Raw genomic sequence first — 25979 nt, 5'->3', positions numbered from 1 at the left:
TCTCTTCAGATTCATGTTGACCATGAAGAATCTCCTGCCTGTCTTCATTTTCTCCTTTTTCTCTCCCTGAGAAACTACCCTGTTTGTTTCAGGTGTGGTGTTTGTGCTGAATTCTTGCATTTTTTTCCACTTCCTCTTCAGTCCATACCGAACATTGACCCTGTCCAGAGATAACTTTCACAACTGTGCTTTGTATCCAAACATTTTGGAATGAAAAGTAAGCCTAGTAGAATCATTTTGCCAACAATTTTTTCAGAGTTCCATGGTGACCATTGATTATTTGAAGAAGCGGTTCTTGGGAAGCTGTTTTATAAGGCCCAACCACCTTTGTTGTGACTACAGTATTGGCCGCCATCCTATGCAACATTCTGCTAGAGACAGTAGGCAGGTGCACATGAGGAAGTTGAGGCCCACACTGAGCTACACCACTAAGCTCTTAACAAGCTGCTCTTCTGCTTCTTGCTCTTAATAAGATACAGAGATTTGGTTTCTGGGTTTTTTGTTTCTTCTCTATTCTTATGCAAGTGGAATTTTTTTTTAATGAGATTTGAAAATGGAGCATTAGTATTTAGTTTCCTTTAACCTTTGAGTCATATGTCAATAATATATGTACTCATTAACCTGTTTGTTCTGGCATATAACTCAAATCTTATTCCATATTACTTGATTCCTCAGATCTTATGTTTTTTTATGAGATACTGCTCCATTAGCAATATATAGCTAACTTGAAAAACTAATGGTCATTCTTTTGAGTACATTGAGCTCATGAGCTAGCTTTTGAACTCCATCCTTAGAAAGTCTGATCAGGGGCGCCTGGGTGGCGCAGTCGGTTAAGCGTCCGACTTCAGCCAGGTCACGATCTCGCGGTCCGTGAGTTCGAGCCCCGCGTCAGGCTCTGGGCTGATAGCTCGGAGCCTGGAGCCTGTTTCCGATTCTGTGTCTCCCTCTCTCTCTGCCCCTCCCCCGTTCATGCTCTGTCTCTCTCTGTCCCAAAAATAAATTAAAAACGTTGAAAAAAAAATTAAAAAAAAAAAAAAAAAAAAAAGAAAGTCTGATCAGCGTGTTTCTGCCTGGCACTTGAGAGACTTGACGTATGACAACTATTCAATGGGGCAAGAAAAGAGTGGGATTTACTTTTAGGTAGCCACAGGAACCAGACAACCTATTCTTTCCATGACTACCTTAGATAAATAACCATATCACATTGGATATTTTCCTTTAATTAAAGAATATTGGGGGCAATGGGATGCCTTAGTTGGTTAGGTGTCCCACTCTTGATTTCAGCTCAGGTCATGATCCCAGGGTCATGGGATCCAGCCCTGCATCAGGCTCCCTGCTGAGCATGGAGCCTGGTTAAGATTCTCTCTTCCGGGGCGCCTGGGTGGCGCAGTCGGTTAAGCCTCCGACTTCAGCCAGGTCACGATCTCGCGGTCCGTGAGTTCGAGCCCCGCGTCAGGCTCTGGGCTGATGGCTCAGAGCCTGGAGCCTGTTTCCGATTCTGTGTCTCCCTCTCTCTCTGCCCCTCCCCCGTTCATGCTTTGTCTCTCTCTGTCCCAAAAATAAATAAAAAACGTTGAAAAAAAATTAAAAAAAAAAAAAAAAAAGATTCTCTCTTCCTTTCCCTCTGCCCCTCCCTTGCTTGTGTGTGCACACTCTCTCTTTCTAAAATATAAATAAATAAATAACATTGTTCGTTCAAGTTTTAGAATTCTTTCTTCTTTTTATAAGTTTATTTTAAATGTTCATTCTTTTTTTTTTTTTTAATTTTTTAACGTTTATTTATTTTGAGACAGAGAGAGACAGAGCAGGGAGGGTCAGAGAGAGAGGGAGACACAGAATCTGAAACAGGCTCCAGGCTCTGAGCAGTCAGCACAGAGCCCGACGCGGGGCTCGAACTCACAGACCGCGAGATCGTGACCTGAGCCGAAGTCGGACGCTTAACCGACTGAGCCACCCAGGCAGCCCAATGTTCATTCATTTTTGAGAGAGAGCACGCATGCTGGAGGGGCATGGGGGGACAGAGGATCTGAAGCCGGCTCCACGCTGACAGCAGACAGCCCAGTGCAGGACTTTAACTCAAGAACTGCGATATTATGACCTGAGCCAAAGTCGGATGCTCAACCATAATTTAGACTCAGGCACCCCTACAGTTATTTCTCATAGGGTTACTGATTTGCCTGTGGCATGATTAATTTTCTCTAATTTTAAGTACCAGAAAAGCTTTATATATGAGTATTCCAAACATAATCATGAGAAATGGGGGAAAAAATCTATCCAGTTATGAGGGAGTAATAAAATCATGACAAGTAACACAATTATTTTGCAGATTTTTAAAATGTTTCAAAGTGTTTATGTTGATTGGAGACATGCTTAAAAGTTTAAAAAAGGATAGAAAATTGTGTATGCATACAGTATGTACACAACTATCCAGAATGCATAGAAAAATAAATGGAAGAAAATACATTAATGATTATAATTGATTGATAGAGCTAGGAGTGGTATTTTTCCTTCTATTTTCCCCCCAAATTTCCAAAAATGTATTTATTGCTTTTATAACAAAATATTTATTTTAGAAGTTGCTTTTCCATAATATGCCTTAACCTTAAAATATGTGGTATAGGTGTATGTGATTTCAGGGGAAACACGAGAGGTGGCTGGGGAGTCATTGGGTTGACATGGCTAATTTACTGCTCAATGTAAACCCACTACAGCAGTGAGTTCAAGTCCTGGCTTGCCTGATAGTGTAGCCTTGGTGCTACTCAAAATCCTCCTTGGGAAAAGAGATACAAGAAACATCAGTAGGTGACTCTGACCCTGCTAAATTCGGTTACGTCTCTGAGTCTGGTTAATCATTTATAATGTGGGAAAAATAATACCTATCTCACAAGGTTGGGTTGATGCTTACTAAAGGTATTTTATGAATCCTAAAGAATCACGCATATGGGGAAAGACCTCGTTAAATGGACTTTAAGGCCACTCTAGCTAAAACTGTTGCCAGCATATTGAATTCCTAGGAAAGAATTAACCTCGATTGACATGGTATTCTGTTTGTTCCATTTCCCAATCAGAGAGGACCAGGTAAACTTCCGTGGATTCATGAGAACTTTGGCTCATTTTCGACCCATTGAGGATAATGAAAAGAGCAAAGATGTGAATGGACCAGAACCACTCAATAGCCGAAGCAACAAACTGCACTGTAAGGAGATAAAGTTTTCTGCCTTGAAATATTTGCTTTCATTTCTTACAAATCATGTATTTACTCATTCATTCATCAAAGAAGCATTTACAAGAGTATAGTGATGAAGAGCTCAGACCCTGAAATTAAACTGACTGGGTTTGAATCTCAGCTCTACCCCTTTTTGGCCATGTGATTTTGGGCAAATGACTTAAAAACTTTGGGCTTTGGTTTCCTCTTCTGTAAAATGGGATGTTACGGGATTTCACATAGGGATGTCGTAATGATAAAATGAATTGTAATATGTCAGGTACTTCAAATAGTGCCCGGCAGTAAGAGTTAGCTGCTGATATTATCCTTAAAATTCATAGAATGCTTACCATGTGCCAGGCAGTGTGTAAGTGCTAGAGCAACAACAGTGAATAAAACCCAGCCCCACCTGTAAGGAAAAATGGCAGTCCTCAGCCTATCTTAGAATTTGGTTGCTACTGGGGTAGGAGTAGGGGTAGACAGCTGTCTTAGTGCAAGATTTAACTTTTGTCCCCATGCCTCTTGCCTCCTTTCCTTGGACACTTGTTATATTTCCCTCTGCCCTTGTTGGCTCATGTATGGTATTGCCCAATCCCTTACAACACTTCTCCAGAAATTGAAATTGAATTTCTCTTTACATTCAACATAAGTTGAAATTGAAATTGTATTGCATTGATGAGCCCAAGCTTTTCTTGCAAGAGTGTACAGTGGTATACAGAGAGGTCTTTGAAGCCACAGAATAAATGGGGCCCTTCAGGTTTATATTGGATTTTATTGATTTATAGTAAAATAAAAGGCTTTTTAATATTGAAATAAATATAGATAAATCATAGAATATAATGCCAAGTTGACATACATTTGAAAGATGCAGAGCACCTGGCTGGTTCAGTCAGTAGATGTGTGACTCTTGATATTAGAGTCATGAGTTCCAGCCCCATGTTGGGCATAGAGATTGCTTAAGAAGAAAAAAAAAGAAAAGAAAAATGAAACATGGGTAATTGAAACTGAAACTTTTAATTTATGGCCTTTGGGCTACATCCTCAGATCTCCCTGGCTATAGGACTATAACTTCACTCCTGTCATGGTAAAGAGTTTCAGAAGCACTGAAATAAATTTTGTTATATAGGACAGGAAAGATTTTTGAACTAAAATAGCAAAATACTATTCTTCTTTACCACAATATCAGGTACCTTACTGAAGAGCAGAAAACTTAAGTACAAACAAAACAGTATAGAAGAAAATAGAACTCTAATGAGTTGTTCTCAAATTTATGGAATACTTTATGTTTGTTAGTGAATTCCCATTTCTCCTTTCAAGACTAAATACTACTTGAGACAAAGCCTATGTCTTAACGTTTTAAGAATTTCAGCATAGGGGTGCTTGGGTGGCTCATTCGGTTAAGTGTCCAACTTCGGCTCAGGTCATGATCTCATGGCTCTGCTGACAGCTCAGAGCCTGGAGCCTGCTTCGGATTCTGTCTTTCCCTCTCTTTCTGCCTCTCTCCTGCTCACGCTCTGTCTCTCTCTACTTCAAAAATAAATAAACATCAAAAAACAATTTCTTTTTAAGTTTCAGCATATATTTAGTACATGTTTGCCTGATTCTGGCATTAGCATAATAGAAAATTTCTTATTCAATGTGGTCAGACCAGGACTTGATCAATAATTGAAAAAGCCAGCTATGGCATGGAATCATAGAAGAGTATACATGATTTAACATTTTATTTTACCTTAAAATATTTGAAAACGCATTCACTGCCCAATCTTTTGATGAAGGACTAAGACTTTTTGTTTTGTTTTCATAAAAGTCTGCAGATGGGAATCGTGTGATGTTTTTGTATAAAGCACATCCATAATGAATAGTCTGGGGTTTCTGGTTGCAGTTTCTTTCAAGTGGAAAGAGAATTTAAAGATACTTGTAAAGCACTCCGCAAATAGAATCTTTCTGGTGTTTACATTTTTCCTTAATCTTTTACAGTTGTTCTGCCACACTTAGCTTAGCAGTTGTTTTTTTTTTCAGTAACTTAATTTTGAGCCTTTCAGAAGTAATCTAATTTTCGTAAAAACAATAACTTTGTTTCCACGTACATGTTTCACTTTGTATTTATTATATAGTTTTATTAAATTAAGTACACATAGCACAGTTTTAGGGCAGTGGATACATCTGACTCTTGGTGACCATCCATTTCAGCTGGTGGAGTAGACACTCAGGTGTTGCCCATTAGCTACGAGTATGCAGTGAGCCACCCCATCTATTCGGACAGTTTGCAGAGGGAAGGGGAGCATCCATGAATCAAGTGAGTTGGTTAAGGAGAAGACAGTTAAGAGACATTCTGTGCTCCACGAAACTATGCTTGCTTTTCTAATCCAGGATTAGAGGAGACTTTAAAGGTCATCGGACCTAACACAAACTTTTTACCTGAATTCCCTCTCTAGCATGGGCTATACTTTTTTCAAGTCATGAATTCCTTTGGCAGTCTGGTGAATCCTACTGACGCTATCTCAGAATAGTTTTGAATGCATAAAGTCAAATATGTAAGCTTATGTGCTTCTGTATTATATGTTAAATAACAGGGTATAACATTAGAGGCTGTGTAACATTACAGCTGTCTATCTTTTTTATTATTATTGAAGTATAGTTGACATACAGTATATTAGTTTCAGGTGTACCACATAGTGATTTGACATTTATGTCAAATGCATAATGTCATATGTATGCATGGCATACATTATGAAATGCTCACCACAATAAGTGTGGTTACCATCTGTCACCATACAAAGTTATTACAATTATTACTGATCATTTTCCCTCTGCTGTACTTTACATCCCTGTGACTTATAACTAGAAGTTTGTACTTTTTGATCCCCTTCACCTGTTGCTCATCTTCTCACCCACCTCCCTTCTGGCAACTACTATTTTGTCTCTGTATTTGTGAATCTGTTTCAGACAGCTCTGTATCTTGACTGTGGTGATGGTTACACAAAACTACATAGGTGGATAAAATTGCACAGAACTACACACACACACACACACACACACACACACACACACAGTGAAATCTGAGTGAGCTCTGTGGATTGTACCACTGTCGATTTCTTGATTCTGATGGTATGTTATAGTTAATGCAAGATATTAAACATCAGGGAACGCTGGTGAAAAGTATATGGGACCTTCCTATGTATTTTTTTTTTTTGTAACTTCCTGTGAGTCTCTACTCTAAAATAAGTAAGAAAAAAAAGAAAAAGAAAACAGCCAACAGTACATTGGTGAAAGCAATAGAGAAACACATTCCACATGTTTCTCTTTGTGTATTTCTTTCATGGCATTTGTTAATGTAAAATAGATTTTAGAAAAACACTTAATAAAGTCTTTGTCAGTATTTTGTTGTATACAATGGAGCAGTAGGTTAGAATACCCAAAAGGTATGAATGTGTGTCAGACCAGAAAGAGGTTCCCAGTGGTCTGCTGCAGGGCTCTTTTTGCTTTTTGTTGTTCTTTTCATCAGTGACTTTTATTGAATCTGAAATAAGCAAATGTATCAAGTTTCTGGTTGACTGTAAACTTGTAGGCATAGTGAATACAAGACACCACAGAATCAGAGCCAGAAGAGATACTGATAACCTGAAAAATGTTGGGCTAAATCTCATAGAATGAATGTTTTAAAGGCTATATCTGGGGCACCTGGGTGGCTCAGTCGGTTGGGTGTTGGATTTCGGCTCAGGCCATGATCTTGCAGTCCGTGGGTTCGAGCTCCTCACCAGGCTCTGTACTGACAGCTCAGAGCCTGGAGCCTGCTTTGGATTCTGTGTCTCGCTCTCTCTGTCTGCCCCTTCCTGCTTGACTCTCTCTCTCTCAAAACAAATAAATAAACATTTAAAAAATTAGAGAAATTGGGGGCACCTGGCTGGCTCAACTTAAGTGTCTGACTCTTGGTTTTGGCTCAGGTCATGATCTCACGGTTCGTGACTTTGAGCTTCACATCAGGCTTTGTAGATGGCCCACGAACACATGATGTTGATGTTCAACATCACTAATTATTAGAGAAATGCAAACAAAAACTCTAATGAGATACTATCTTATACCCGTTAGGATGGGTACTATCAAAAAACAAATAAAAACAGAAAATAACAAGTGTTGACAAGGATACAGAGGAATTGGAACCCTTGTCCACTGTTGGCAGGAATGTAATATGGTGTAGCCACTGTGGAAAACAGTATGGTGGTTCCTCAAAAAATTAAAAATAGAATTACCATATGATTTAGCACTTCCACTTCCCGGTATATATCCAAAAGAATCGAAGCCAAGATCTTGGAGAGATAGTTGTACAGGCAGTCATGTTCTTAGCATTATTCACAATGGCTAAAATGAGAAAACAACTCAAGTGTCCGTCCAAGAATGAATGGGTAGGCAAAAATGGGCTATATAAATACATGGGAATATTATTCAGCCTGGAAAATGAAGAAAATTGAAATATTCTACAACATTATACCACTTGAGGCATAATGCCACTCACAAAAAGATGCTGTATGATTCTACTTCTATGAGGACTTAGAGGTAGTCAAAATCTTAAAGACAGAAAATATAATGGTGGTTGCAAGGGATAGGGGGAAGGGAGAGTGGGGAGTTATTATTTAAAGGTATACGGGGGGTGCCTGGGTGGCTCAGTTGGTTAAGCGTCCTACTTCGGTTCAGGTCATGATCTCATGGTTCATGGGTTTGAACCCTGCATCAGGCTCTCTGCTGTCAGTGTAGAGCCCAGTTCAGATCCTCTGTCTCCTTCTCTCTGCTCCTCCCCTGCATGTGCTCTCGCTCTCTCTCTCAAAAAGAAATAAACATTAAAAAAAAATAATAAAGGTATAGGGTTTCAGTTTTACAAGATAAAGAGAGTTACAGGGATGGATGGTTGTGATGATTATACAATGTGAATGTATTTAATGCCACTGAACTGTACATTTAAAAATGTTAAGATGGTAAATTCTATGTGTATTTTACCACAATAGAAGAAACAGATAAACAAGTACGTAAAGCAAATTGAACCCCTTGTGGTAAAATTTCTGCATTATAGACCTTTTACTCAGCAAGCAGATAATAGTAAGAAGAGAAAAAAACTGCAGTTCATTAGCTTTGGATTCCCATAGCTTGATCCAGATATTTTATGCAACACATCTGTAGAGTCCTTTCTTTGTAGTTTATTTCCTTTGTAAATTGCTGTGGTCTAAGTACATTAGTTCACACTGACCCCAAAGAAAATATTCCAAACAGATTTGGAAGTTACTTGGTGTATCAGTTAGGATACCTTTAGCTGACTCATCTGGATTGGACAATAAGTTAAATGTATTATCTCACTTTACAAGTCAGGCAAGTGTCAGAGTTTATTGTGTTTTTTCTATTGCTCTACTTTGCCATCCTTAGGATCTGCTTCATCCAAAGGCATGGCTCCTCATGGTCATATGATGGCTTTCAACAACTAGGTTATGTGTTTCCCTGTTCACATCTGACGGAAATGAGATAGACAGCTGTAGATGAGAGTCTGTTAGGAAGGAGGAAGATCTGAATGCCACAGAAATGGCAAACTTTAGGATGAGATAGAATAATAGCAAAGTGCTGTGCAAGTTATCCATAGTTTTTACCATTACTTTAATCTTGGCTTTCAAACCAACTTTTACAGGAAGCTGAAAACCAATTGAATTCTTTTGCAATCTGGGGCACCTGGGTGGCTCAGTCGGTTAAGTGTCCGACTCTTGATCTCAGTTCAGGTCTTGATCTCAGGGTCATGAGTGCAAGCCCTGCGTTGGGATCCACACTGGGCGTGGAGCCTACTTTAAAAAAAAAAAAAAAAAAAAAGAATTCTGTTGCAGCCTATCTGTTGAGATCACATTCATGTAATTAGATCGAGGAAACCAAACCTATAGGAAAGTCCTGGACATCTACTTATGTTTATATATTGGTTTTCTCTGAATTTCCCACAGAGCTATGAAAGCAGCAAGATGGCGCTTCCTGGTGTAGACTGACAGCAACTGAACATTGTATATCTAGCGATATATTTGCCACTAAGACACATTTCCTTTCCATAGGGGGTGTATTAGTTTAAAATATGAGTTTCTGGAACCAAGTTCGATTACGATCCATCTTTTACACAGAACAGGAGCTCTGAGAGCACACTTTGTCTTATTTCTTTCTTATGCTGCAGTGAAAGAATGTCAAGGGAAACCCCCAAGGCTGAACTATACCTAAGCACACATAGTACTACTGCTCTGTCTCTTGGGAACGGTTACTAATTGCTCTATCTCCTCTTCAGATCAGTGAGGTTGTAATGTCCTACATGAAAGGTGCACCCCACCTTGTGGTGGTCCAGGGTGTGGTAGGTAGGGGAGAGGTTTATAAACTTCCCTGTTGATGTTCTAATTGTCTTCTTAAAAGATTTCAGTTTTTAATTTTTATTACTTCTTTTTTTTAAACGCTTTATTTATTTTTGAGAGAGACAGTATGAGTGGGGAAGGGGCACAGAGGATCCAAAGCAGGCTCTGTGCTTAAAGCAGTGAGCCTTACGCGGGGCTCAAGCTCACGGAACCGTGAGATCATGACCTGAGCCGAAGTTGGATGCTCAACCGACTGAGCCACCCCGGCCTCCTAGTGATTTCATAATGAATGATATGGGAAGGGAAGTAAGTTGTCTGCGTGAAGCTATTTTATTTGGATGATAGGAGTATTGGTAAAGTGGAATTAGGGAAAGTGGCCAAGAAGAAATAGTGAACAGCATATTCGCAATAGCTAAAAGGTAGAAGCAACCCAAATGTTCACCAACAGATGAAGGGGTACACAAAATGCATTGTATACATACAGTGGAACATTATTTGGCCTCAAAAAAGGAGATTCTGCCACACGCTACTTGCATGAATCTACTTATGCTTAAAAAAAAAAAAAAAGTCAGACAAAAGGATAAATATTGTTTGATTCTTCTTAGGTGAGGCTCCTAGAGTAGCCCACAGTCATAGAGAAAAAGTTGTCAAGCTAAGGATAGAGGGAAATGGAAAGTTATTGTTTAATGGATCAGAGTTTCATGAGGAAGATGAAAAAATTCTGGAGTGGATAGTGGTGATGGTCACACAACAATGTGAATCTACTTAACTGTACATTGTAAAAGGGTCAAAATAGTAAATTTTATGTATATTTTACCAAAGCCTTTTTTTAAAAAAAGAAGAATTGGGCACCTGGGTGGCTCAGTCGATTAAGTCACACGACTTCAGCTCAGGTCATAATCTCATGGTTCATAGGTTCGAGCCCCACATCAGGCTCTGTGCTGACAGCTCAGAGCCTGGAGCCTGCTTCAGATTCTTTGTCTCCCTCTCTCTGCCCCTCTCCCACTCATGATCTGTCTGTATCTCTCACAAAAATAAACATTGAAAGAAAGAAAGAAAGAAAGAAAGAAAGAAAGAAAGAAGAATCAATGATTAAAAAGTAAAGATTTGACTAAAATCATTCATTTGATTTTTTCATTAAGCAAATATTGGAGCAAGTGCTGTTTGCCAGGTACTATGGTACCAGGTCTATGATACAATGATGCATAAATCAGATAAGGTCTTTCCTTTCATAGAGCTTATGATCTCATAAGGGAGTCAGACTATATATGGGAAAAGACAGACGAAGAAATAAATCTTACGACTTTATGACTGTGGCAGGTTCTGTGAAGGAAATGAATAAGGTGAGATGAGAAAGTGATAGGGAATGTCACTGCATACAAGGAGTGGTGAGTGAAAGCCTCTCTGAGCTAAAAATGAACCAGCCATGCAGAGAACAGAAGAGAGTTCTAGGCACAGGGAACAAGTAGGGTCCATGAGTACTTGATCTGTTCAGAGAACAAAGCAGCTGTCCCAAGAAAGAAGTGAGTGGTGAGAAAGGAAGGCAGAGAGGTAATGGTAGGGAGGTGACATTTACTGAGCTCCTACTATGTGCCCAGCACTGTTTAAAGTGTCGTTTTTAAATTTATTTATTTATTTTGAGAAGTGAGAGAGGGACAAAGAGAGAGAATCCCAAGCAGGCTCTCCCCTGTCAGCAAAGAGCCTGACATGGGGCTTGAACTCAAGAATGGTGAGATCATGAGCTGCAATCAAGACTCTGATGCTTAACTAACTAACTGAGCCACCCAGGCACCCCACCATATTGCTTTGACATCCATGTCAGGAGCTCAGAGGAGAGGTCGAAGCTGAAGTTGCACATTTGGGAATCATGAGCGCTAGAAAGCATTTAAAGCCATGGAACTAGATTAAAGCCATGGAGAGCTCAAGATTAGGGGAGTCCAAATCACAGGACCAAGAATAGGGAGATGAAAGAGAGATGACAAGAGGAAGGGTGCCTGGGTGACTCAGTCAGTTAAGCGTCCTGGGTCTTGATCTCAGGGTTGTGAGTTCAGGCCTTGTGTTGGGCTCTGCACTGGGCATGAAGCCTACTTAATTAAAAAAGAGAGAAAGAGAGGGAGAGATGAGAAGAGAAAATAGGGCATTGTTAACAAAAACGCTCGGTCATTTGTGCATTTGATCATTTGTTATCTTGGGAAAAATGTGTTTGCTGGTTCAGGGCCAGAACTGCCTGATTGGAATCCAAGTCAGTTAAGAAATAACTACTATTGCTGCATTTTTTTCCTGAAAGGTCCTATCAGGTAATCTCTGAATTTACCTGATGTCTTAGTCTGCTCAGGCTGCTGTAATAGAATACCATGGACTGGGTGGCTTAAACAGACATTTCTCACATTTCTGGAGACTAGAAGTCTGAGAACAGGGGGCCAGCATAGTCAGGTTCTTTGGCGAGTGTCCTGATTCACCCAGAATGGGCTCCCTTTTTCTTGCCCTATTCTCACATGGGGAAAGAGGTGGAGACAGACAGAAGGAGAGATTTCCTGTCTCCTCCTTTTATAAGTGCATTAATTCCATCACAAGGGCCCCGCCCTCATGATTTGATCTAACCCTAATTACCTCCCACCTCCCAAAGGCCCCACCTCCTAGTAGCATCACATTGGGGATTGAGGGTTCTAACATAGGAATTTTGGTCGGGACTGGGGGGATAGAAACCTTTAGTCCTTGGCAGCTAGGTTTTAAGAATTAACAGTTCTAGGGGCGCCTGGGTGGCGCAGTCCGTTAAGCGTCGGACTTCAGCCAGGTCACGATCTCGTGGTCTGTGAGTTCGAGCCCCGCGTCAGGCTCTGGGCTGATGGCTCGGAGCCTGGAGCCTGTTTCCGATTCTGTCTCTCTGCCCCTCCCCCGTTCATGCTCTGTCTCTCTCTGTCCCAAAAATAAATAAAAAACGTTGAAAAAAAAAGAATTAACAGTTCTAGCTTCTGTAAATACCTTGGCAGAAAGGGGTGGGTTTTTTTTTTTTTTTTTAATGTTTACTTATCTTTGAGAGAGGGAGAGAGAGCGCGAGCAGGAAGGGAGCAGAGAGAGGGAGAGACAGGATCTGAAGTCAGTTCTGTGCTGACAGCAGTGAGCCCGATGCCAGGCTCAAACTCACAAACCATGAGATCATGACCTGAGCCAAAGCTGGATGCTCAACCGACTGAGCCACCCAGGTGTCCCGAAAGAGGTGTGTTTATAACAGGTACCTGATTAAAAAATTCTGGCTGGCTCAGTCAGTAGAACATGCAACTCTTGATCTCAAAGTCATGAGTTGGAGCCCCACATTGGGCATGGAGATTACTTTTTAAAAAATGAAAATAAATGGTTGTTTTAAAAAAGAAACAAAAAAAATGTTTAAAATTCAGAAAGTTATTTATGGGTTATATAGCATAACTATATATGGGTTATATATAGATTTCCCTTCTGAAATCATCCCGAAGATTGCTTAATAGGTAACACATTTGATGTATTTTAGAAACTTGACAGCATGTACGGGGGTATGTGTGTGTCTGTGTTTTCACTTTGGGGAATATTTTAAACAGATATTCCTTTAGGAATACTAATGATCTTTGTCTCCTTTCCTTTGGAATCAAAACCTCCATGGGGCGCCTTGGTGGCTCAGTCACTTGGGTGGCCAACTTTGGCTCGGGTCATGATGTCGTGGTTCACGAGTTCGGGCCCCACGTTGGGCTCTGTGCCCTGGAGCCTGCTTCAGATTCTGTGTCTCCCTGTCTCTCTCCCCCTCCCCCGCTCGCACTTAGTCCCTCTCTTTCTCTCTCTCTCAAAAAATAAATAAATAAATAAGCATTAAAAACAGTTTTTTTAATTAAAAAAAATAGTAACCTCCTAAGCATATAAATTCTCAAATTTGGTAAAGATAGTTAATCAAATAACCAAATTAAGAGAAAACACATCAGAGAAAGTCTTTCCCAGTTATTTCCCCCTCTAGCATTTTTTAAAAGTTTATTTATTTCAGTTATGTCCACACCCAATGTAGGGTTTGAACTCACAATCCTGAGGTCAAGAGTCGCATGCTCTCCCAACTGAGCCAGCCAGGCCCCCCTCTCCTCTAGAATTCTAATATGTACCTTATAACAAGCAGGTTAGATTTTTCTAAAATTTTTTAACGTTTAGTGGACTCTCCTCCTTTTGGCAGCAGTAGGGGTAAGGAGTGGAGGAGGGGTGATGTTTAAATTTGTAGAAACTCATCCGGGTTCTCATGCCTTTGTACCTAGTGTGAGCTCTGCCTAGAATGCCATCTGTCATCAGATTTGTCTGTCTTTCAAGACTATGTTCAAATGTTACTGAACCAGAAAGGCATACGTGCCATACGTTTTGTTCCCCAGCATTTCATATGTATGATAACACTGCAAATGTAGTGAAGTGAGTAGTGTGTGTTGCTCTCCTCTACTAGCTCATGAGCTGCTGAGGACAAGACCTAAATCTGTATCTTAATAATTAGAGAAGTGGATTTTGGCTTTTTAGTATTCACAGCACCCTACCCAAAACAAAAAATGTTAGTGGCGTACTGTAAGCGAATCCAAGCCTCAAAACCGCACTCCGTTCAGCTATAATTACAAGGCAGTCACCTCCTCATTGTGATTTTTCATAGTGCCAGTAAAATCATGCAGTGGTAGCTCTTCAGCAACATGAATTGTCTCTTACAAATCCTAGTTTCCAGAAAATGTATTTATTATTAACGGGAGAGAAACATGGTAAGGCCAGGAGACCATCAGATTCTCAGCATTTTTATTTGCAGCTGAAGTTCTTTATTTTCAGGGCTCCAACATGGAAGACAGTGACTTGAAATTTGGCACAAATTTCCCAAAGTGGCCGTTTTCCCAGAGCACTGTTTTGTGTAGTCTGCTTCTTTGCCTGCGTGGCACCTAAGGCTGGCACCCTGTGAGCGGTGCATGGGTTTTGTGAGATGGGTTTTGTGAGATGACCTCATGTATAGAACTACTAATGGGCTTGTTTGTTTTTTAAACATTCTAAGGTAAGATAAAGGACACGCAATTGTTTCTTTTTATTATTAAGTTCTCTGATTTGCCTGAAGAAGGGACATATTTTATCAAGGCTAGGATGCCATCAATTATGAGATGCATTTCAGTTTCTTAAGTGTTATGTCTTTAAAAGTCTGGAAGTAATGTCCACTGCTCTTAAAAAACTATTTGTTGTCAAATTTCTGTCTAGCGTCCTTTACATATTTACTTCCTTGAGAAGGGGCAAAACACTACTGAATTTCCAGTAACTTTTTGTTTTTCCCTACCAGTTGCTTTTCGACTATATGATTTGGATAAAGATGACAAGATTTCCCGTGATGAGCTATTACAGGTAGGTGGGAGAGCTGCCATGCATGCGAACAACTGTTGGGGCCTCTGCCTGCTTACTCTTTTGGGCAGGAATTGTTCTTTCTTTCAGTAAGCATTTATTTGCCACCTGCTGGTGCAGAATCCTGTCCTAACTATAAGTCAGAACCAGATGACCTGGGGAAACTTGAAATGGCTCATTGAGTTCTCAAAGACAGATGTCTCTGCTATATAAAAGCTAACTAAATGTCTTTTGGGTGCTGACCAGCAGAGCTAAACTATGCGAGATGGTCTAAGTCAGATAGTTCAGTTATTGTCACATCAGCTTATTGACATCCAGGTAATTCTGATGACACTTGGGTAAATGCTGCTGTCTCGTCTGTCCTTGGCCTTGACATAACAGTCAAGGAGCTATTGCTGGGCCGGTGTACGCTGCGCCACCTGCTCACTGTCTTTGCTTCTGAAGACAATTCCCTGTCTTTGCACTAGCAGTGACTACTAGCATTTCATCCTCTTAGCATTGCCCTCCTCTTCCCCTCCCCACCTTCCTTAAATACACAGTTAGAGGGGAGAAAGTTCTCCTTTTCTCTTTTCTTTAATACTTACGAATCTGGAGGACCCTAGGAGGCTAACACATTCAGGAATTTCCATGAGGAGATTTCTCTATTTCTAGATACACCTAAAAAGTAAAGTGGTTTCCACTCACCCTGAAGTAAATCTGAACTCAATCAGTGTCCTGAGAAGTCTTCTAAGCTGAAGATTACTCAGGCCAAATTAAGGACCAACCCAAGGTATTTCTATATTTCTATGTCTGAGCACAAAATTCAAAACAGTCTGCAGGTCAATGTTAACGTTCTTTGCTTTTGAGTTGGGGATATCGTTCTTCAGTGAGAAGAGTTTATTTAAAATTGCTATATATGGGCTTCTGAGTTCTGAGGAGAAAAGGCAGAGGCAGTTGCTGTATAGTTGAATGTTTTCATCCGTGGCCCAGATCTGGCTGCCAGAAAGATTTTTTGGAGTGGTGGGTTGATTTATTTTCTATTATTAGGATTTTTAAAAAGCCAGAGGCAGGGAGTGGGGAGATCATATGGCCAGAATGCCAGTCAGTGCCACCAGAGTGTTCCTCAGGGCCAAACTGACTTGAGGACAAATGTGTTCATGAGCTGTCGAGATGACAGAGAACTAGTTTTACCCTAGCAGGAAGAGGATATGAACATGTTACCAAAGTGAGAAGAAAACAAATTTCATCTTCCTGGACACTTCCATGTCCAAAATATTTGGTGATATGCAATTCTTAACTATTCATTCAGTGGATATTTAAAAGTTTGTGGTGAGTTTATCCTAAGGGAAGACTGAGTGGTTGTTTTCTAGTATGATTTTTATAAAAAGTCCTGGTTGAACTCTTGGAGATGACAGATATGTTCATTATCTTGATCGTGGTGATGGTTTTATGTGTGTCTACATATGTCAAAACTTAACAGATTGCACGTTTTAAATATGTATAGTTTATTGTATACCAATTATACTGCAATAAAGATAGTTGCTCTACTCATTTTATGAGGCTAGCATAACTTTGATGTGAAAACCTTATAAAGACTGCATAAGAAAATTACAGGGATACCTGAGTGGCTCAGTCAGTTGAGTATCTGACTCTCGATTTCAGCTCAGGTCACGATCTCATGGTTCAGGAGTTGAAGACCCATGTCAGGCTCTGTGCTGACAGGGCGGAGCCTGCTTGGGATTCTCTTGTTCTCTGTCTCTCTCTGCCCTTCCCTCCCTCTCTCTCACTGTTTCTCTCTCAAAAGAAATAAACAAACTTTAAAAAAAGAAAAGAAAATTACAGCACAATCCCTTTCATTCACATAGATGTAAAAATCCTAAACAAAATATTGACAGATTAAATCCAGCAGTGTATAAAAAGGATACTGGATTCTGGCCAAGGTGGGTCTATATCAGGAATTCAAAGTTAGTTTAAAATTAGAAAATTAAAAGGGGTGCCTGGGTGTCTCAGTCTGTTAAACATCTGACTTTGGCTCAGGTCATTATCTCTCAGTTTGTGAGTTCGGGCCCCACATTGGGCTCTGTGCTGAGAGATCAGAGCCTGGAGCCTGCTTCAGATTCTGTGTCTCCCTCTCTCTCTGCCCCTCCCCTGCTCACTCTCTGTCTCTTTTTGTCTCTGTTTCAAAAATAAACATTAAAAAACATTTTTTTAATTAGAAAATTAATATACTTTGCCATATTAACAGATTAAAGAAGAAAAATCGGTTTTTTCCACAGAATAAAAGCATTTGACAAAATTCATCATCCATTCATGATTTAAAAAATTTTTTTTTTAAATTTATTTATTTTTGAGAGGGAGAGAGACAGAGCGTGAGCCAGGGAGGGGCAAAGAGAAAGGGAGACACAGAATCTGAAGCAGTCTCCAGGCTTAAGCTGTCAGCACAGAGCCCAACATGGAGCTCAAACTTATGAACTGTGAGATCATGGCCTAAGCTGAAGTCGGACAGTTAACCAACTGAGCCACCCAGGCACCCCTAAATCCTTTTTTTAAATTTTAATGTTTATTTATTTATTTATTTTGAGAGAGAGAGAGAGCACGCACACATGGGAGGGAGGGAGGGAGGGAGGAAGAGGGGGGTGGGGAATTCCAAGCAGGCTCCATGCTGTCAGCACAGAGCCCATTGCGGGGCTTGATCTCACAAACTGTGAGATCATGACCTGAGCCCAAAATCAAGAGTCAGACATTTAACTGACTGAGATACCCAGGCATCCCCTCCCCTTTTTTTTTTTTTTTTTTTTTTTAATTTTAGAGAGAGAGCAAGCAGGGGAGAGGGGCAGAGGGAGAGAGAAAGAATCCCAAGCTGGCTCCACCCTCAGTGCAGAGCCTAGTGCAGGACTCCATCCCACAACCCTGGGGTCATGACCTGATCCTAAATCAAGAGTTGAAATGGAGAGTCAGATGCTCAACTGACTGAGCCAGCCAGGCACCCTCATTCATGATTTTTTAAGAAGTCATAGAAAGTGCTCGTTTTGGCAGCACATATACTAAAATTGGAATGATACAGAGAAGATTAATTAGCACGGCCCCTGCATGGATGACCTGCAAATTTATGAACCTTTACATATTAAATAAAAAAAAAAAGACATAAAAACAGATAGAAGGGAGCTTTCTTACACTGATGAAAGGAATATACAACAAACCTTAGCAGATATTAACCAAGTGGGAATAATGAAAGCCCTGTTTGCTAATGAACTTCCAACTACAGCCCTCAGTGGCACTGTGGATAGCTGACTGGGCACAGAGACCTGGACGACTACATGGGCCACTGGTCGCTGGGACCTGGGTCAAGCCACTTCTAGACCCTCTTGTTCTCTTGAACAGATTGTATGAGTGATTCCTCAGACAACACCACTCCTATCCCCACAGAGCACACATGCTCAATGCAGTTCTCTAATTCTAAAAATAAAACACCTCAGGAATAATTGGACGCAGATCTGAAGAAGGTGCTATTTGAGGATGAATTTTTCTAGTCAGCCACAGACGATCAGGGAAGATGGCAAATGACATGTCCATTTATTGTTTTTGCCAGGATTGCCTCTTTCTATTAATCCTTCAATATGTACCCCAATTTGGGGTACAATTTGTACCCCAAACATACACCTTCCAATTTTCAAGAATCAGTTTGTGAAAAGAAATAACCAGTGTTGATGCAAATCCATATTTCAGCTCTTTTTTTAAAAGTCTGTGTCATGAGATTGGATAAGGATGTAAGAGGTGGGGGAAAGGAAGGCTTGTGAACAGCTGGGCTGGAAGGCCTTTCTTGTGGAAAAGCTCAACTCTTATCTCTGAAGACAGAGGTGGCTGACTACAGTAATGTGAGGCATCACAAAAGCACCCTGTCCCTCGTTTTATATCACTACAGTTGCTTATTGTGCTTAAAGTAGCAATTTCCAGAGTATATTTATGCCCTAAAGAATTGAGGAAAGGGGGGTTCTTGGTTATGTGTGAAACAAATTTGGTGAAACAGTGTTCAAATTCTCTTTACTGTAGCCCTTTAAATATTTTTGTTATTTTTCTCAAAAGAAGGATTTAGTATTTAAGCCTTCAAGGGTCTTTATGTTTCTTGGTTATACTTGAGAAATAGCTGGTTTAATATAATCCACTGCTTCAAAGAGGACTACTACATTCCAATGGGGTTCCTATTAAGCTCCACCAAACTGACTTAAACCAATAAGGAACTAGTTTGCCTCATGCAATAAGAAATCTTGGGATAGATTATCTGGGTTGGTGCTGTGCCTGAGTGACGTCCAGGCATCAGGCTTCTGTATTCTTGCTCTGGCATGCATAGCAATACGACTTTCACCTCATAGTCGCAAGGTGGCTGCTATGCCACGAAAGCATATTTATATTCCAGACAGGAAGAACGGGAAGAGCAAAATGCAAACGACTCTCCCCCAGTGAAACTTTGCCTTCCTATCCAGTGACCTTGCCAAAGAGTTCTGCTCACATCTTTATCTAGAATGGCCTAGATGAGAAGACAAGGGTTTCAGCTTTCTGGCCGTTGTATTTAAGGACATCAAAGGAAAAGAGAGTGGGAGTGAATTTTCCTTTAATCTTCATAAAAGAGTTCCCCTGACCCCCAAGTCTCCTGTAATTCCTGGCTCTTGGTCTTGCAGGTGCTACGTATGATGGTCGGAGTAAATATCTCAGATGAGCAGCTGGGCAGCATTGCAGACAGGACCATCCAGGAGGCTGATCAGGATGGGGACAGCGCCATCTCTTTTACAGAGTTTGTTAAGGTCAGTCAGTCACCTCTTGGTTTGAAAATGTCGAAAAGCTTTAAAATTGTTGTACAGGAGGGAGGGAGAAAAACATTCAGATAAGAACTTGGGACAGTATCACCTCTTTTGACCTGCATAACTGTAATTGGGTTTGGTTTTGTTTTGTTCTTTCCAGGTTTTGGAGAAGGTGGACGTAGAACAGAAAATGAGCATCCGATTTCTTCACTAAAGGACTGAGACCAAACTGTTCTTGCTTTTGAGTATTTAAGAACTGGAACTCGAGAGTCCTCCTCACCACCAGCCCCACCTCCACCCCATCATTCCACCTTCTCCCAAAGTACTACTGCTGTTGCATGAGAACCCCAAATACGGTCTGTCAACACAAACCTGCCTTTGGTGTATAAACAGGGCATTACAGAATGGTACACCCGTCTATTTCTGTTCAGTATCATTCGCCAGTTATCTCCATTTCTAAATACCATCTCCCCTCGTTTGCTGCTGAATGCCACATGTCCATCCAGTCTGAGAAAGTGAGAGAGGGACTCCTGCCAAGAACCAACCAGCAAAGCTCTTTCACTGGATGTAGATGAAACCGTGCTGCCTTCCCTCCAGCCAGGCTTTGGCATGCTCCTTCATCTTTTTTTTATATCTTTTTTCATCCCTCGCTTTCTACCTCTCTCTCACCCAACAGATCATTCACTTTGTCTTTCAATCTCCCTGCTTTTCTTTAAGCTTCAGTCCCTGTGTTCTACTTGGCACCCTAAGCTATGCCTGTTAAATGTGTTTCTCACTTGGCAGGATAGTGCAGTGGTCTGGCAGTTTTTGTCTATCTTCATTCTTAAATGGGTCTCTGGGATGTTGCCTCTCCAGGAGGTTTTCCATAACCAACATTTCTCTCAGAAAAATGATCATCTCTGGTCCCCTGCACTCTGCTCTGTCATCAAAGGGCCGTTGGTTGGGGATGTTCTTCTTGAAAGTAGTGGCCTTGGTGAGAGGTGTAGAGCCAAGTGTGCTAGGTGGCTTGCCCAGGTCGCTCTACCTCTGGCCTCTGATTATCAATATACACACCTACGTGGCTACTCATGTTAGTACAGTGTTGACTCTTCAGAAAATAGCCATATGCCTGCAGGTTTGTTTAGTTTGGGGGCATCATCACCACCAGAATGGCTGCTCTGCCAATATGCTTGGGGCCTTTCTCATGGCTTTTTGAACAAGGAGCCTGGGCATTCTAAAAGCCTGGTATGTCCCCACTTCTGCAGCATGGTTTATGCCTCAGTGTTATGTGCCCTGGAATGTTTTTCAATTCACATTTCCAAACTGGAAGATTAGTGTAATGGAAGTGCCTAATTCATCCCAGTCCAAGAGATTTAAAGGTTATCTTCAGTGTCTTGATGTTTTGCACAAAATTCTCTCTGAATTTTACCGTTGGCAAATATTAATGCTGGAAGCCATAGTCGGCTCCTAAAAGAGGTCCAAAGCACTGAATGTATTATTATTAGCTACCTGGTTACGTTGACTTCCTAGCTCCTCTTGTAAACCACTAATATCTTGGAAACAAGGAGTCTGGCACCAGTGGCACGACCTGAAGTGGCATTACAGGCTTTTGCATGAGCCAGAGCAACTTCTCTGCCTATCCAGCTTGGTATCGACCTGTCTGAATCAGGCTGTTGTCATCCTAACATCTGTTTATGAGTCTTTATGTCTATGTATCTGCCCTTGGCCGATTTTCTCTGACTCATTGATTGCTTGCTTGCTTGTTTCCTTGCTTTGGAAGGCTATCCAAGAAAGGAATTGCTTAAAAACAGAAATGCTGCATAGGGATGGGGAAGGGTGGGAAACAGGAGTGGCCAGGCTGGATGACTCAAGTATAAATGACTGAGAAATTCTTAATGAAGTATCGGTCTAACTTTGTGATCAAGTGATGTATTATAGGAAATGTATAAAAGGGAAGAATTTTCTGACACTGGTCTGTTAGAGAGGTACTTCAGAGGCTCCTTGACTTGCATATTTAAAGTTCCTAAGTTTATGGCTTTTTCCTCCTTTTGGCTGTATAGCAAACTGTTTGAATCCACGGTTGTGCCTTACTGTTCCATTAAAATTGTATTCTTCGATCCATCAATAAATACTTGTGGTTAAAACAAAATAACTTGATTTTGTCCATGTGTTTCTAAGAATTTTATAGAACTCAGTCCCCTTCTTCAAGTTTGAAATCCCAAACCGTGTTTCCTTTATTCAGGTTTACATCTGTACTATCAAATGCATGTTTGCTCTACTGCTGCCTGGACATAGGATGTGGGGACATTCACATCCTAGGGGTGTGTACTGTGTGTCTCTGGGCACAGCTTTGTTACTTCAGTCACTTTCCATTCACTCCAGGTAGGATTCCACTTCTGTTCTTGACTCCCTGGCTTTTTAAATATAGAAAAGACCTCTTAAAGTAGGCTGTATGTTTATTGCATGATATTAAGTTGTCCACCCCCTCATGCCTGTGCAGCCTCAGTGACGTATTATACCCAGTTGTTGTTACACGGCTTTTCATATCTTTTAAGACTCAGTGACTGCTTCGTCTGTAGGGTACGAATATCTCTTTTTAGATTTAATGGCATGCTACAGGACCCAAAGTAGTAATGATAGCTGGAATCAATCATACAAATTCTAACACAATACCCTCTTGTCCTTTCCCATCCCTCTGCCTCAAAAGTTCATTCCAATGACTTGCACGGTGTTTAAGTTTTGTTTCATGTTGAATCTAATGTTAGGATTCGGTGAAAGTGCAAAATAGATGAAGTGACCGTTTTGGAGAAAACTTAATGTTACTGATCATAGCCATAGGAACAACAGTCTTGTCGCTACAGTAAAAAATAGTATGCTGACAACCAGGAAGGGCTCCTGACAAAGGAGACCATATAAAAAACTAAATAGCTCAGTAAACAGTCCTGTGTAGACTGTTTATCCTAAATATAGGTCATTAACCCCGAAGGCATTGCAGCATCAGTTTATAAAAAAGACCTCAAGTCATTAAGAAGGGTCTAAAAAGTGCTGGTTTTTATGGGTGTAAACTTCAATAAAATGGAAATTAAGTGAAACATCACTGATAATAAAAAGGAATTTTTAACATTAATTCATGGCATTCAGGCTGTACTTGAATCTATGTACTCAATACTATGTGCCTTGGTTGATCTCAGTGACTCCTGTCTAATTTTATACAGATGTCATATCTTTTTCCTTCTCACTTTTGAAAAAGAAATGGTTGATAGTGACATCAAATGGTGACATGGGTTAGAGGCTTATATCTGCAAACAACTGTATAGATTATGGAGAGAAAGCATTATTTTCCATGATGCTGAATTTCTTGAGGGTAGGAGTTGTGGTTCTGCCAATAATGGAAGAGAAAATTTCTAGTAGTTATTAAAATATTCTCTGCAGAATGACAGCTGGGAGAAAGGTGACATGGAGACTTCCATGATTTTATGAAACACTTTTTTAATGTTTTATTTATTTTTGAGAGAGAGACCAAGAGAGACAGAGCATGAGTGGAAAAGGGACAGTGGGAGAGAGAGACACACACAAAATCCAAAGCAGGCTCCAGGCTCCGAGCTGTCAGTGCAGAGCCCAATGCAGGGCTCGAACCCATGAACCAGAAGATCATGACCTGAGCTGAAGTCAGATGCTTAGCCGACTGAGCCACCCAGGTGCCCCTTTATGAAACATTTTCTAAGAACTGACTCAATTTCTGAATAAAACTCAGTTTTAGAAGAATGCATGTGCTAAATTTTGGATGTATTTTGTGCTGCCTGCTGCCTCTTCCTGGCAGATGTAGAGACAGAATCACAAATCTGGGGTAGCATACAATGTGTGTGTGCAAAAAATAACTGTATTCTGTGCACTCCTCACCTGTGCCCGGGAGTTCTAATCTATGAGATATCATAGATATTGGGGGATGGCTAGAGAACAGAAAGAGGCAGATATCAGCAAAGTTTGCAAAAGGGGAAAAGAGAAGATTTCATTAATGATCCACTCATCTGTTTGACATTATTCCCTGGGAAATTTTTATTTTACTTTTTATTATTTTTTTAAGGTTATTTATTTAGAATCTCTACATTTAATGTGGGGCTTGAACTCACAACCCTGAGATCAAGAGTTGCATGCTCTACTGACTGAGCCAGTCAGACACTGCTATTCCTTGGGAAAATATTAGAATGTGCCATTACGTGGTTTGTGAAAACATGGAAAAGAATTTGATGGTAACCAGGGTGCTGATGTGTTTGGCAAATAATTGAATATGCCAAATTATTCTCCTTCCACTTATTTCAAACAGTTGTTAAATTTATACATCAGATCAATGAGATAAATAAGTATTTATATGTTGAAGATGGAGAATATTTGATTATATTACAGTTGTATTTGAAGATGGTAGTTGAATAATCATGCACCAAGAATCTAAAAGATCATTGTCAAAAATAAATAAATAAATAAATACCGGTGTTAAGAGAACATTTTTCTTTTTCAGGAAAGAGAAGAACAAAATTGGAGGAATCACATTTCCCAGTTTAAAAATTTACTTACTACAAAACTAGAGTAATCAAAACACTGTGTATTGGCATAAGAATAGATTATGGAGAAATGGACTGGAATTGTGAGTCTAGAAATAAGTCCTCACATATATGATCAATTGATCTTTAACAGGAATGCCAAAACAATCCAATGGGGGAGACAACAGTCTTTGGTATAACTGGGGCAACTGGATACCCTCATGCAAAGAATAAAGTTAGATCCCTACCTCACACCATTAAAAAACAACAACAACAACAAAATCACCTCAAAATGTATCCAGTCCTAAGTGTAAGAGCTAAAACTTACAGAAGAAAATATAGGTATAAATCTTAATGACCTTGGATTAGGCAATGGTTTCTCAGATAGGACACCAAAAGTACAACAAATAAAAGTAGATAAACTGGACATCATTAAAATTTAACGGTTTGGTGGTTCAAAGGACACCATCCAGAAAGTGAAAAGAATGGGAGAAAATATTAGCAAATCATATCTCTGATAAGGGACTTGTACTTACAATATATAAATTACAACTCAGTAGTAAAAAGACAACCCAATTGTGGAACCCTGGAGCACTGTTGGTAGGAATGTAATATGGATGCAGTTGCTATGGAAAACAGTATGGCAGTTCCATAAAAAATTAAAAATAGGATTACCATACAATCCAGAAATTCTACTTATCAGCATATGCCCAAAATAACTAAAAGCAGGATCTTAAAGAGATCATTCATATACCCATGTTCATAGTAGCACTTTTCAGAATAGCCAGAGGTGGAGACAACTTAAATGCCTCTTGACACATAAATGGAAAAACAAAACATAGCATATACATACAATGAAATATCATTCAGCCTTAAAAGGGAAGGAAATTCTGACACATGCTATAACATCGATGAACCTTGAGAATATTATGCTAAGAAATAAGTCAGTCACAAAAGGATAAATACCGTATGATTCCAAGGCCTGGATGGGAGATTGGGGAGTGACAGCCAGGAGGTATGCAGTTTCTTTTTGGAGTAATGAAAATATTCTAAAATTGTGTTGATGAATGCACAATTTTGTGAGTATTCTAAAAGCCATTGTATTGTACTGTTCAAATGGGTGGATGGTATGGTATGTGAATTATAGCTCAATATAGCTGTTTAAAATAAAAGATTTAAAATAAAAGTATTGGATTTAAGGAAAATCTGTCATGCCATGCACTTTTCTATCATCCAATCCTTTTCAGCATCCAAGGACAAAGACATAGAAGTGTGATGTTTACTAATTTTTTTAAGTAACATAAAGCTGTAAAAATGGTTAATACAAGTCCCTCCATGGAAGAATAGAGACTAAATCATCTTAAGAGTTTGTGTTCAATCAATAGTGGCTAATATTTATGTGGCATTTACTATATGCAAGGTACTGTTCTGTATGTGTGACAGATGTTAACTCTAATCCCCACAGCAACCGTAGGAAGCAAGTTATCATTATTATCACCATTTTACAGGTGAAGGGATTAAGACACAGAGAAACTAAATGGTTTTTTCCCAAGATCAAAGTCACACAGCTAGTTAGTGGTAGAGCGCGGATTCAAGCCTAGGAACTCTGATTGCAGAGTGGATACTCTTAATCATTTTACTCTCCAGCAATCTAGACTTTTTTTTTAAGGTTTAATTTTTTAAGTAATCTCTACACCCGACATAGGGCTTGAACTCACAACCCCGAGACCAAGAGTCACATGCTCCTCTGACTGAGCCAGTC

At 40.0% G+C, this 25979-nt stretch overlaps 1 protein-coding gene and 1 non-coding gene across 3 annotated transcripts in view; both read left to right on the top strand.

Moving 5' to 3' along the window:
• The window catches only part of CHP1 (calcineurin like EF-hand protein 1), a 46469-nt gene extending 24640 nt beyond the window's left edge, over positions 1–21829 (top strand). For both annotated transcript variants that reach the window (XM_058738150.1, XM_058738151.1), the window contains 4 exons: positions 3069–3196; positions 14867–14928; positions 19581–19703; positions 19861–21829. In XM_058738150.1, the coding sequence (XP_058594133.1) occupies positions 3069–3196; positions 14867–14928; positions 19581–19703; positions 19861–19914 (367 nt within the window). In that variant the 3' untranslated portion in view covers positions 19915–21829. The remainder of the gene's footprint in view (positions 1–3068; positions 3197–14866; positions 14929–19580; positions 19704–19860) is intronic.
• On the top strand, positions 17925–18033 carry LOC131518350 (U6 spliceosomal RNA). The gene has a single exon (XR_009265039.1). It is a non-coding gene; the product is annotated as a U6 spliceosomal RNA (small nuclear RNA).
• Positions 21830–25979: the final 4150 nt, after the last annotated feature.

Source organism: Neofelis nebulosa, chromosome 7 (assembly GCF_028018385.1).
Source record: "Neofelis nebulosa isolate mNeoNeb1 chromosome 7, mNeoNeb1.pri, whole genome shotgun sequence".
NCBI classification, from domain to species: domain Eukaryota; kingdom Metazoa; phylum Chordata; class Mammalia; order Carnivora; family Felidae; genus Neofelis; species Neofelis nebulosa.
The sequence above is the reverse complement of the archived record's forward strand: the minus strand, read 5'-3'. Positions and strand labels throughout refer to the sequence as shown.